The sequence below is a fragment of the Scyliorhinus torazame genome, chromosome 15 (genome assembly GCF_047496885.1).
Source record: "Scyliorhinus torazame isolate Kashiwa2021f chromosome 15, sScyTor2.1, whole genome shotgun sequence".
NCBI lineage: Eukaryota > Metazoa > Chordata > Chondrichthyes > Carcharhiniformes > Scyliorhinidae > Scyliorhinus > Scyliorhinus torazame.
The window spans coordinates 102,957,130-102,969,529 of record NC_092721.1 but is presented as its reverse complement, the minus strand read 5'-3'; the positions used below and the strand labels follow the sequence as shown (position 1 = coordinate 102,969,529).

Sequence of the window (12,400 nt, the reverse complement as noted above, 5' to 3'; positions counted from 1 at the left end):
AAAAGAGAAATCCTGGGGGATTCGTCCCTGCCCCTTGCCGGGTGGGGGGTCCCTCCTCCTGGCTCAATCTCTGGTGCCTCTCGAGCCCCTTGCTCCAGTTCATAGTGACGGTCTATGGGCAAAGCGACATGTGAAGGATTGCATGCCCAGCGGGATATCGGGTCAGAGGACCGGCGGCGCCCTAATTGGTGTGCACATAGAGCTCGACTGCGACCATCCAACCAGCCCGATCTAGCGCAGAACCAATCCATCGTGGGAGGGAAAGATATAGATGAGAAAAGAGCATACATCCCCAAATACAGTTTCCCCTTTGCACCTCCGCACCCCATTCACAAATCTTTATATTTTTGTGTCTTCCCGAATTATTTCCTCCTGAGTCCGTCTTCTGTACAAACTTGTTCGCGTCCTCTGGCATATTAAAATCATGGTCCCTGTCATTGTGTGACCCACAATCTTGCCGCCTATAACATGCTGAATCGCACCTTGTTTTTAAAAGAGTGCAGCTTTTGCCCTGTTAAACTCTGCCCGGTGCTTGGCCAGATCGGCTCCAATGTCCTGGTAAATCCAAATGGTGTGGTCCTTCCCACTTAAGTGACCACGTGTTCTCGCCCACCTCAGGACCCGTTCCTTATCTTGGCACTTGTGGAGCTTTGAATTTCCCACGATTTGGTGAAGTGACCTGTGGGCCTGGTCTACTTCTAGGGGTTTGGTGGAGCCTCCACGCCCACTAGTTTTCCGAGCATCTTCGATGTGAACTCCATTGGGCTCCTATCCTCTGTGCCCTCTGGTAGCTCAAAATCTGGAGATTCTGCCATCGGGACCTGTTCTCCTGGTCGTTCACCTTCCCCTTTAGCACCTTCTGAGTGCCACCAATGTTGTAACCTCGGCCTTGAGTGAGGCGATCCACTCGTCCTGGTCAGTGGTCATTTTATCCAGGTCTCGGACCATTACTTCTTGGGCCTCCAGTCTTTGCTCCACACTGACCAACATTCCCCTTATGGGGGCCAGTGCGGTGTCTATTGCCATGCTCTGTGGAAATGAACTCCATCAGTTTCTCCATCAATGACTGGGTCAACGTTAGCAACACTGCTGGGTCAGCCATGTTCAGGTTTGCGTTGCCAATCAGGGGGTCTCCCTGTTCTGGGTTTGGGGGTCTTCCTTTCCTTGCTTTTGCTGCTTGGCTGCTGGTTCGCCGGCATCTCAAATCGGGTGGATTATAGATGGGGGTTCGGTTGGTTCAATTTTCTGTATGTTTGGACCCTTTTAACCGTCGAACGGGAGCTAATGAGAAGTTTCCAGGAGAGACATCGGAGAGAACGGTGCGACCGTTCAGCTCCTGTCCGCCGCTGGAAGTCCCTGGCTTATTGTTGGGCAGAACTCATAGCAGATCGCATGCTTCCCTACATTACTCCCATTTTACTGTAAATTAAAACATACTATAAAATCTCATGTGTAACAGATGGGATCTTTTACATTTACATGTACAAGTAAATGAGGCTTTAGTTTAAATATTTCTGACAATGTTGCCTTCCCTCAGGTGAGTAGGGCTTGCACCCACAACCTTCTCACTCTGAAGAGACAATAATATCAAGTGAACCAAACTGAACTCTTTAGCTGGAAGAATTTACTTGGACCGATGCCAAATTAAGTTCTGACTAGTCAACAGCTAGAGGCATTTCCAAATAACTAAGTTAACTATTTATTGGCAGTCAGCATCCATTAGATCCTGTGACCAAACTGCAGAGAATAAAATATAGAGGTTTATCTTTGCCTTAAGTCATATCTTTCTATATTGTATAAAATTGTGGATAGAATTTTTTCCAAGTGAACATTAGAATAGGTTTCTACCTTGTATTCTTCTTTAATTAGCCTGAAATGCTACAAGACTCCTCAATGACTCCCCCTCGGACTGATCTGTTCCCTGTAAGAACACTATTCACAACGCCCTATGCTGCTCTTGCTCATGTATTCGCTTTGTTTGGCCCCTTGTTCCGCACTGTAACCAATCACTGTTTGTCGATGTACCATTTGTCAATGTACTGTCTATTATTCTTTTTGTCTGCTATGTACGTACGGTGTACGTTCCCTCGGCCGCAGAAAAATACTTTTCACTGTACTTCGGTACATGTGACAATAAATCAAATCAAATATCTGACTCTTGGTAATGTATAGCTTCATGAAAAGGAATTATCCCATACAAAGCAGTCCAATAGACTGTTTTTTTATATGTGGACATGGCAAAAGACTGTTAAAAAATATTCTATCATTAGAACCATCACACAGACCTATTCCGGTCCTCTTCTGACAACCATGCAGCAGGGGGCCACTGGATAATTAGTAGGGACTTTGGTTAGTTTTCACCTATGAAGCTTGGTGGCAGGAAGGCTAATTGCAGCACTAATGCTCATGCTCCAGGTGAGTTTTGCAAACTCAATACATGCAAGGAACTGAATATGGGATCTACTGAGCTAAAAGGGTTAACACTACACCATGCGGTAATTTACCTAAAGTTATAGGGCAACTGATTTTTTCATGTTTAAATTTACCTTTATTTTAAAAGATCATTTCCATAGAGCCTTAGCTAGAGCAAAGGAAGATATCGACAGATTAACAAAGATGCAAATGAATGAAAAAAAGGCACTTGCTGCACAGGTAACTAAAAGGTTCAGTTTATCATTTTGTTCTGAGTGTGTAACAATACATTGCAACTCTTGTGATGCACCACTTTGATTCCTAAAACCTAATAGTGAGGCACAGTAAGAAGTCTTATAACACCAGGTTAAAGTCCAATAGGTTTGTTTGGAATCACTAGCTTTCAGAGCGCAGCTCCTTCATCAGATACACCTGGTGTTGTAACTGTGCCCACCTCAGTCCAACGCCAGCATCTCCACATCTTAATAGTAAGGTTCATCATTCCCCTCAATATTAAAAATAGTAACAAGTCAGACAAATAGTGCCGAGGAATGAGCTGTGCTGACGTTATTAACAATGATCATTGATGGCCCCAATTCCTCCTCACTGATGCAAGGCCAAAATGTCCTGAGAAATTAAATCATATGTTGCAGCAATGACACTGGCAATCCAAGGAGTCCTGGTCTCATTGCTCAGAAATGTGTTGTATTCAACTTTTATTCACAATAGATATGTTTGTAAAAATCCCCTCAGATAATTTGACAATTTATTGTCAATAATGTTACTAATTACTGTTTTGGGCATTTATTTAGCAATATTCCAAATATGAAAATGATTATTGCATTCAAGTTCCAATAGATTTAATTAATATAAACTAATTTCCATTAACGTTTGTTGTATTTTATAAACTCATAAAGATATGATCATCCAATTTGCTATATAAACCTAGCCAAAATATTTTACAACTTGTACAATTATTTGCATTATATTTAACTGACTCCGACAAGGGATGTGAATGTACGATTGCAAAGTTTTCAGATGACACAAAAATAGGTGGGAGGGTTGGTGGTGAGGATGACACAGAGGCTAAAGAGGGATATAGACAGGTTATGTGAGTGGGCAAAAACTTGGCAGATGGAAAGTAATGTAGGAAAATGTGAAGTTATGCACTTTGGTAGGAAGAATAAAAGATGGAGAAAGACTGCAGAAAACTGCAGCAGAGGAATTTGACGGTACCTCATGCATAAATCACAAAAAACTAGCATGAAAGTTCAACAGATAATAGGGAAGGCAAATGGAACGTTGGCCTGTATTTCAAAGGGAATGGAGTGTAACAATAGGGAAATCTTGCTAAAACTATACAATGCACGAGTTAGACTACACCTGGGATACTGTGGATAGTCTTAATGAAATTAAATGTTCCCAGGTATGGAGTGATTTTCTTATGAGGCGAGGTTGAATAGGTTGGGCCTGCACTCATTGGAGTTTAGAAGAATGAGAGGCGACCTTATTGAGACATATTGGATTCTCAGGGGTGTGACAGGGTAGATGCCGAGAGGTTATTTCCCCTTGTGGGAACCAGGACCAGAGGACATATTCTCAGAGTAAGGGGTCACTGATTTAAGATGGAGATGAGGAGAAATTTCTCTCTGAGGGTAGTGAATCTGTAAAATTCTTTACCACAGAGGGCTGCAGATGCTGGGTCGTTAGGTATGCTCAAGGCTGAAATAGACAGATTTTTAATCAGTAAAGGAATCAAGGGTTATGGGGATAAAGTGAGAAAGTGGAGTTGAGGATTGTCATATCAGATCAGTCATTAACTCATTGAATGACAGAGCAGACTCGATGGGCTGAATGGCGGATAAAGAGATTAAAATGTGTAACTGGCAGAACAAAGATAAGCAGTGTGTGAAAGGGTAACTAGGAACAGATGGCCCAAGTGGGGTGGGTGACAATGGTGAGAGAAAAACAGGTCGATGGAAGAAATGAAAATAAAGTGATAGAAATAAAAATGGGGTGAAGGTGGAGGAGAGAGTTCATAGTCTGAAGTTATTGAACTCCACGTTAAGGCCAGAAGACTGTAACGTGCCTAATTGGAAGATGAGGTGCTGTTCCTCGAGTACGGAATTATATAGTCAATATTTTAGGGTTTTGACAATGGTTCCAGAAGAATATTGCACATAGCACAGAAAACTTGGGCGTGACATCAAACTAACATAATAAGTCATGCCATAACACCCTGAAACTATCACGTTGGGATAATGGTGTGCACTGGAAATTCTGAGCCATCATTATGATGTGAAAGCATTTACTTCTATAGTGTACTTTTTGACTGTATGGTCCGCATTCTGTTCATGATTATGTGGCTCACATTGTGTTGCATTATGATGCATTTTGGTAGATCAAATCAGGGCAGGACCTATTCAGCTAATGATAGTGAGTTGGGGACAGTTACAGAACAAAGAGATATAGCAATACAGGTTCATAGCCCCTTGAAGGTGGAGTCGCAGATGGACAGGGTGGTGAAGAAGGCATTCAGTATGCTAGGTTTTATTGGTCAGAATGTTGAATACAGGAGTTGGGCGTCTTGTTGAAGTTGTACAAGACTTTGGTAAGACCACACATGGAATACTGTGTTCAGTTCTGGTCACCCTATTATAGGAAGGATGTTGTTAAACTAGAAAAAGAGTGCAGAAGAGATTTACAGGATGCTACCAGGACTTGCTGGTCTGAGCTATAGGAGAGGCTGGAGAGGCTGGATAGGCTGGGACTTTTTTCCCTGGAGCGTAGGAGGCTTGGGGGTGATCTTATGAAGGTCTATAAAATAATGAGGAGCATCGATAAGGTAGATAGTCGACATCTTTTCCCAAAGTTAGAGGAGTCTAGAATTAGAGGGCATAGGTTTAAGGGGAGAGGAGAGAGATGCAAAAGAGACCAGAGGGGAATTTTTTTCACACAGAGGGTGGTGAGCATCTGGAACGGGCTGCCAGAGGCAGTGGTAGAGACGGGTACAATTTTGTCCTTTAAAACGTAGTTAGACAGTTACATGGGCAGGGTGTATAGAGGGATATGGGCCAAATGCGGGCAAGTGGGACTAGCTTAGTGATAGAAAATAGGCGGCATGGACAAACTGGGCCGAAGGGCCTGTTTCCATGCTGTAAACATCTATAACTCTATGGGTTATCCAAATAACTGGGACTGGCCCTGCATTATTACTTTGTTTTGATCAATTTTGTTTTTGTTGATTCTCCTTGTGCAGTGGAAAAATAGTTCATTATATACTGTAGTATCTTGACAAAATATAACAATGTAATTATTTAAATGTATTTACTCTTCTGTTCAGACTGCCTTAAGTTATATGGGTAGATACAGCCGCCAACAGGTAAAGGAAAATGCATGGCTAAAGAAAGAGGTAAGCAAATGTGAAGTATTTTAAAACTGTTTCTTACGTTCTTTAGTTACATTTCCAAGTATAGAACACAAACACACCTTTTCCCATCAAACTATTTCTTCTATAGACCATGTGCAAAAGTTTCCTTTTTGAGTCCAACAGCAGGAACTAATCAACTAAACTTGTGTGTCCTGGATAGCATTGTGCTTCTGAATGTTACATTTATCTATTCGAGTGGATTCAGATCAGGGGAATCCTACCTGGCGCAAAGAAAGATAGTTGTGGTTTTTGGAAGCCGATCATTTAAGCCACAGGCGATCCTCAGGGCAGCATCTGATGTCCAACTCTGACCTTTACTCAATCACAAGATCAGAACTGGAGCTGTTCACTGAAGATTGTACAATATCAGTCTCAGCCACTATTCCTCAGATAACAAATTGATTATTTGAATATCCATATGAGTAATTTCAATTATTTTCAAATGAACGGAGTTTTTATTGTACATGGATCTAAGCTGTATAAAGAATAGGCTTTGAGGATCCTCTGGATAAATATCTGATCTGCAGAGCTGATTAAATATTGCATGGGCTGGGGCTTCAAAATGCTATGGAAGCCTTGAGTTGTGCATGATCATAGAATCCCTACAGTGCCGAAGGAGGCAATTCATCCCATCGAGTCTGCACCGATCCGCCAAAAGAGCACCCTAACCTCGGCCCAATCCCCGCCCTATCTCTGTAACCCCCTAACCTTTTGGACACTAAGGGACAATCTTATCATGGCCAGTCCACCTAACCTGCACGTCTTTGGACTGTGGGAGGCAACCCACACAGACACAGGGAGAACGTGCAACCCCACACAGAAAGTCAGCCAAGGCTGGAATTGAACCCGGGTCCCTGGCGACGTGAGGCAGAAGTGCTAACCACTGTGCCACAATGATGTATGCATTGTAACAGTTACCAGGGGAAACAGGCAAATACCTGCATTATTCTGCTCCTGTGGTTGCACACCAGTTGTACTTTCAAGGAGTGAAACCCTTTACGATGTACAAATGAAGCTGGCTGTTTCCAGGGAGCTTTAATAGTCACGAGTGCAGTCGATGATACTTTGCCACTCAAGGAAACCCAGCACTGGCACGGAATATTGTTGACCTAGCCACCTGGCAGTCTTCAGCGTTTTCAAAGTGGTTAAATACATTGACACAACTAAATAGATCACCTCGTTTATGCACCCGTGTGACAGCCTGAGAGATGCCAAAAATATCACCTTTCACATCTTGAGAACCACCACTGGTGTAGAAATTGAACCCCATTGTAACCTTGAGGGCCACTGGCATAGTGTTCCGACCAAATGCACATGGCTGCATGGCTTGATGAACGATCCAACAGATCTCAGTGACCATTTCCTGGGATGTCCTCTGTGTCTCGAGCAACGCCTCTGATATCTGTAGATAGCTTGTTCTTGTCCTCTGGATGTGCTAACATGCCAGTGTCCATTTTCACCAATGCATTCCCTGGATCACATCCAGACTATCTTCCCTTTCTTGTGCTGCTTGCTGTTAACCTTGCAGCCTTTTGGACAGCAAGAACTATCTTTTGCATTCCCTCCTCCTACTCCCAAATTTTCAGAAATATCAGGTAAATGAGACTGTTGTGTATGGTATTTGCAGGAGAAAAGAAAATAACTGCTGAAGCACGTGGGTTGAAAGCAATAATCAACAGAGGTTTAACAGATGGTTATTAACTGTACAAAGGGTCTAGATTCTCCCTAAGCCCGCAAAATAGCCAATGATGTCATAGACTATCATGAGACTCAGCTCTTAAAGGGACCATGCAACAGTACAACAATATCAACCCACATATATAATAGAGACCTATGGTTATGGCAGCAATTGCACGGTGTAAAGAGAGTAGACATACATGCGAGTGCACATTCATCCATGCATCTCATCCATTTCATGAAATATTAGGGAGTCCCTTTATATGACCAATTGTATACAACATGAGTTCCACCCACCCAAAATGATTCTCCTCCCACTTATATTCAGCAAAGCTGCATTTAACATGAGACCCTAAAAGTATTGTGTGTGTGACCTAAAACCCATTACTGAACCTTATATTCCTCCTCCTGTCACCCATAACCCTTGACACACCCAGCATAACCTTTCCTCTCTCTTCTCCTTTGTTCCCTTGAACCGCCCCTAACTCCCTTGGACCCCATTATAATGTCCCTGTGCTTGGATGATTGACCATCCCAATGCACACACTGAACTGGTTATCCTCTTCAATGCTTTTGTCCATGCCCATGAGAGCTTGCGCAACCCAACCCCGACCCTGGACCTGTCCCCATACTGATACAACTCTGCACTTTGACTGTGACTGTTCCCTTTCCCACTCAGCACCCTCAGTCTTTCAAACCGCTGAAGACTGCCGGGCGGCTAGATCAACACTATTCCCTGCCATTGCTGGATTTCCTTGAGTGCGAAGTGTCATTGAGTGCACTCGTGACCCCAACTTTGACAGCACTGATCCTATCCTTTAGGCAAATCATCCATCTTTCAATTCTTGCTCTGAACTGCTCCCCCTTTTTGAGGGGCAACACAAGCAAGATGCTAGGTTCTTCCCTTCACTTTGCTTCCCTGCACCGGAACACCAATCTTTCAAACCATAAAACCAAAAGACATAAGAGCAGAATTAGGCCATTTGGTCCAGAGTCTGCCCTGCCATTCAATCATGGCTGATATGTTTCTCATCCCCATTCTCCTGCCTTCTCCCCATAACCCTGATTGCCTTATTAATCAAGAACCTATCTAAGACATTCAGTGACTTGACCATCACAACTTCTGTGGCAATGAGTTCCACAGATTCACCACCCTCTGGCTGAAGAAATTCCTTCTCATCTTCGTTTTAAAGGATCGTCCCTTAAGTCTGAGGGTGTGCTCTCGATGAAGTGTTGGGTACTCTGATACACAGACGAACCAACACGGTTGCGAATGGTACAACGCAGTTTTATTTCAATCAACTATTAACATAGTAAACTCTGGTACTCAGCACATGGTGAATGTCTGAGTGGCTGGCAATGAGGTCTGTGCCCTGAGCCGTCTCCTGCTTGAGTGCCCAGGAAGTGTCGTGTTCCCTGTTTTGTACTGTGTATGCTTTTGTCTGTGATTGGCTGTCGTGTTGTGTGTGTTGATTGGTCCGTTGATCTGTCCATCATTATGTATGTATGTATGTGTTATGATGTTCACATGAATAGCATGACATCCCCCCTTTTTTTACAAGATTATGCCTACGTGGTTATAAATAGAGATGTGTACTGAGTGCAGCTAAATGTGTGTGTGTGTAATATTTACAGCATGTACATGGGGCTTAACTATATACAAGGGGCGATGGCGGGTGTGACATTATAACGAGGTTGTACCATAACAAAGAACGGGGAAATGTTGAACGATAAAACAAATTCCTGTAACGATAAGAACATAAACATATTAACACAGTGGTTGGATGAGTTCAATGTATAAACAGTCTCATAAGTCCAGTCTAGTAGGTGGGCAACGAATTTGGGTTGACCGCCTCAAGGGTAGGTCTGGAACCACCGGCTGAGGAACAGGCCTGGCCACGAGCGACGATGGAAGGGGCATGGTAGCAGGCAGCTCCACAAAGTCGATATCAGGAACAACAGGAGGGCACGGTGTCAGTGTAAGGTCTCGTAGCGAGTGTGGAAGTAGGCAAAGAGCCCGGCAATTGCGCCTATGAACGGATCCATCAGGCATGCGAACCAGGAATGAGCTGGAAGCCACACGCCGGAGAACTTCGGCAGGTGCTGACCAGCCACCTTCTGGAAGGTGGATGCGGACTTCGTCTCCAGGGGCCAGGGCGGGAAGATCAGTTGCCCGTGTGTCATATGACCTCTTCTGGTGACCGTGCTGCAATTACATCCTGTGCAGTACCGGAGCATGGTTGATTGTGGGTGCCAGAATGGAAGACGCAGTGGTCCTGAGGGCGCGACCCATCAACAGCTGGGCTGGTGAGAGACCAGTGGCTAGTGGGGCCGAGCGATAGGCCAGCAGGGCGAGGCAGAAATCTGATCCGGCAGCAGCAGCCTTTCAGAGGAACCGCTTGACAATGTGAACGCCCTTCTCCGCCTTTCCATTGGACTGGGGGTGCAGAGGGGTAGACGTCACGTGTGTGAAGCCATACGAGGCAGCAAACGATGACCATTCCTGGCTGGCGAAACAGGACCCATTGTCCGACATGACAGTCATCGGAATGCCGTGGCGAGCGAAGGTGTCTTTGCAGGCCCTTATGACAGCGGACGACGCCAAATCGTGCAGGCGTATGATCTCTGGGTAGTTGGAGAAATAGTCAACGATGATAACATAGTCCCTGCCGAGCACGTGAAAGAGGTCCACACCCACCTTCGCCCAGAGGGACGTCACCAGCTCATGGGGCAGAAGCGTTTCAGGAGGTTGCGCCGGCTGAAACCTTTGGCAGGTGGGGCAGTTGAGCACCATATTGGCAATATCATCACTGATGCCCAGCCAGTATACCGCCTCTCGGGCCCTCCATCTGCACTTCTCGACCCCCAGGTGGCCTTCGTGTAGTTGGTCGAGAACCAGCTTGTGCATGCTGTGCGGAATCACAATCCGGTCCAGCTTCAGAAGGACACCATCAATGACGGCCAGGTCGTCTCGGACATTGTAGAACTGTGGGCACTGCCCTTTGAGCCACCCTCCCGTCATGTGGCGCATCACACATTGTAGAAGGGCTTCGGCTGCAGTCTCTCGGCGAATACGGGCCAGACTGGAGTCGTCAGCTGGCAGATTTGCCGATGTGAAGGCCACCTGCGCCTTGACCTGACATACGAACCCCTCCGAATCTGGCGGCGTGCTCACTGCTCTAGATAGGGCATCCGCAATGATAACGTCCTTCCCTGGGGTGTAGACCAGTTGGAAATCGTACCTCCTAAGTTTAAGTAGGATGCGCTGGAGGCGAAGGGTCATCTCGTTCAGGTCCTTGTTTATGATGCTGACCAGGGGGCGGTGGTCAGTTTCAACAGTGAACCGGGGAAGACCATACACGTAGTCATGGAACTTGTCTAAACTGGTTAGCAAGCCCAGGCACTCCTTTTCGATCTGCACGTAGCGCTGCTCTGTGGGGGTCATGGTCCGCGATGCATAGGCGACCGGGGCCCATGACGCAGTGTCATCCCGCTGCAGGAGCACGGCTCCAATGCCGGACTGCTGGCATCAGTCGAGATTTTAGTGGCACGAGACGTGTCGAAAAACGCCAATACCGGTGCAGTGGTGAGCTTGAGTTTGAGCTCCTCCCATTCCTGCTGGGGTGAGTGCTGTCACTGGAACTCCGTGGACTTTTTGACGAGGTGGCGCAGAGCTGTCGTGTGGGAGGCAAGGTTGGGAATGAACTTCCCCAGGAAGTTGACCATGCCTAGGAAGCAGAGCACTGCTTTCTTGTCTGCCGGCTGCGGCATGGCTGTGATGGCGCTCACCTGGTCTGCATCCGGACGGACCCCTGACCGGGAAATGTGGCCCCCCAGGAACTTCAGCTCGGTTTGGCCGAAAGAACACTTGGCTCGATTGAGGCGCAGGCCATTTTCACGTATGCGTGCAAAGACGCATTGGAGACGATAGATGTGCTCCTGTGGTGTGGTGGACCAGATGATGACGTCGTCCACGTATACGCGCACCCCTTCGATGCCTTCCAACATCTGCTCCATGATCCTATGAAAGACCTCGGATGCCGAGATGATGCCAAATGGCATTCGGTTGTAGCAGAACCTGCCGAAAGGGGTGTTGAAAGTGCACAACTTTCAGCTGGATGGATCGAGTTGGATCTGCCAAAAACCCTTAGAGGAATCCAGTTTCGTAAATATTTTCGCCTGGGCCATTTCGCTCGTGATCGCTTCCCGTTTGGGTATGGGGTAATGTTCCCTCATAATATTGTTATTGAGGTCTTTGGGGTCAATACAGATCCGGAGCTCGCCAGAGGGCTTCTTGACACACACCATGGAGCTCACCCACGGCATGGGCTCCGTGACCCTGGATAGGACCCTTTGGTCCTGGAGATCCTGCAGCTGCTGCTTGAGGTCGTCTTTGAGTGGTGCAGGGACTCTGCGAGGTGCATGAATGACTGGGGTGGCGTCTGGTTTGAGCCGAATTCTGTAGGTGTATGGCAGTGTTCCCATGCCCTCGAATGCCTCCTGGTTGTGGGCGAGGAGCGATTGGAGCAGTGTGTTGAACTCTGCATCCGGGAAGTCAGACGTGCCGTCTGGAGAGAGAGAGAGAGAGAGAGTGGACTCGTTGCACGAGGTGGAGAGCCTTGCATGCCTGTGCGCCTAGCAGGGAGTCCTTCGATGAGCCAACTATCTCGAACGAGAGTGTGGCCGTGTGTGTGTGTGGTGTGTCACCTGGAGCTGGCAGGATCCCATAGCCGGGATAACGTTCCCGTTGTAGTCGACCATCCTGCACCGGGACGGCCGAATTGGTGGTCTGACCTTCATGGCGTAGAAGGCTGACTATGCTATGAGGTTGGCGGAGGCGCCAGTGTCCAGGCAGAAAGTTATCGGCGATCGGTTGACCGT

The 12,400-nt window shown here is 46.4% G+C and overlaps 1 protein-coding gene across 1 annotated transcript in view; it reads left to right on the top strand.

Annotated features, from left to right (window-relative positions):
• The window catches only part of LOC140391726 (coiled-coil domain-containing protein 83-like), a 163,326-nt gene that overhangs the window by 112,199 nt on the left and 38,727 nt on the right, over nt 1–12,400 (top strand). The window contains exons 6-7 of the mRNA XM_072476498.1: nt 2,561–2,652; nt 5,756–5,824. Coding sequence (XP_072332599.1) covers nt 2,561–2,652; nt 5,756–5,824 — 161 coding nt within the window. The remainder of the gene's footprint in view (nt 1–2,560; nt 2,653–5,755; nt 5,825–12,400) is intronic.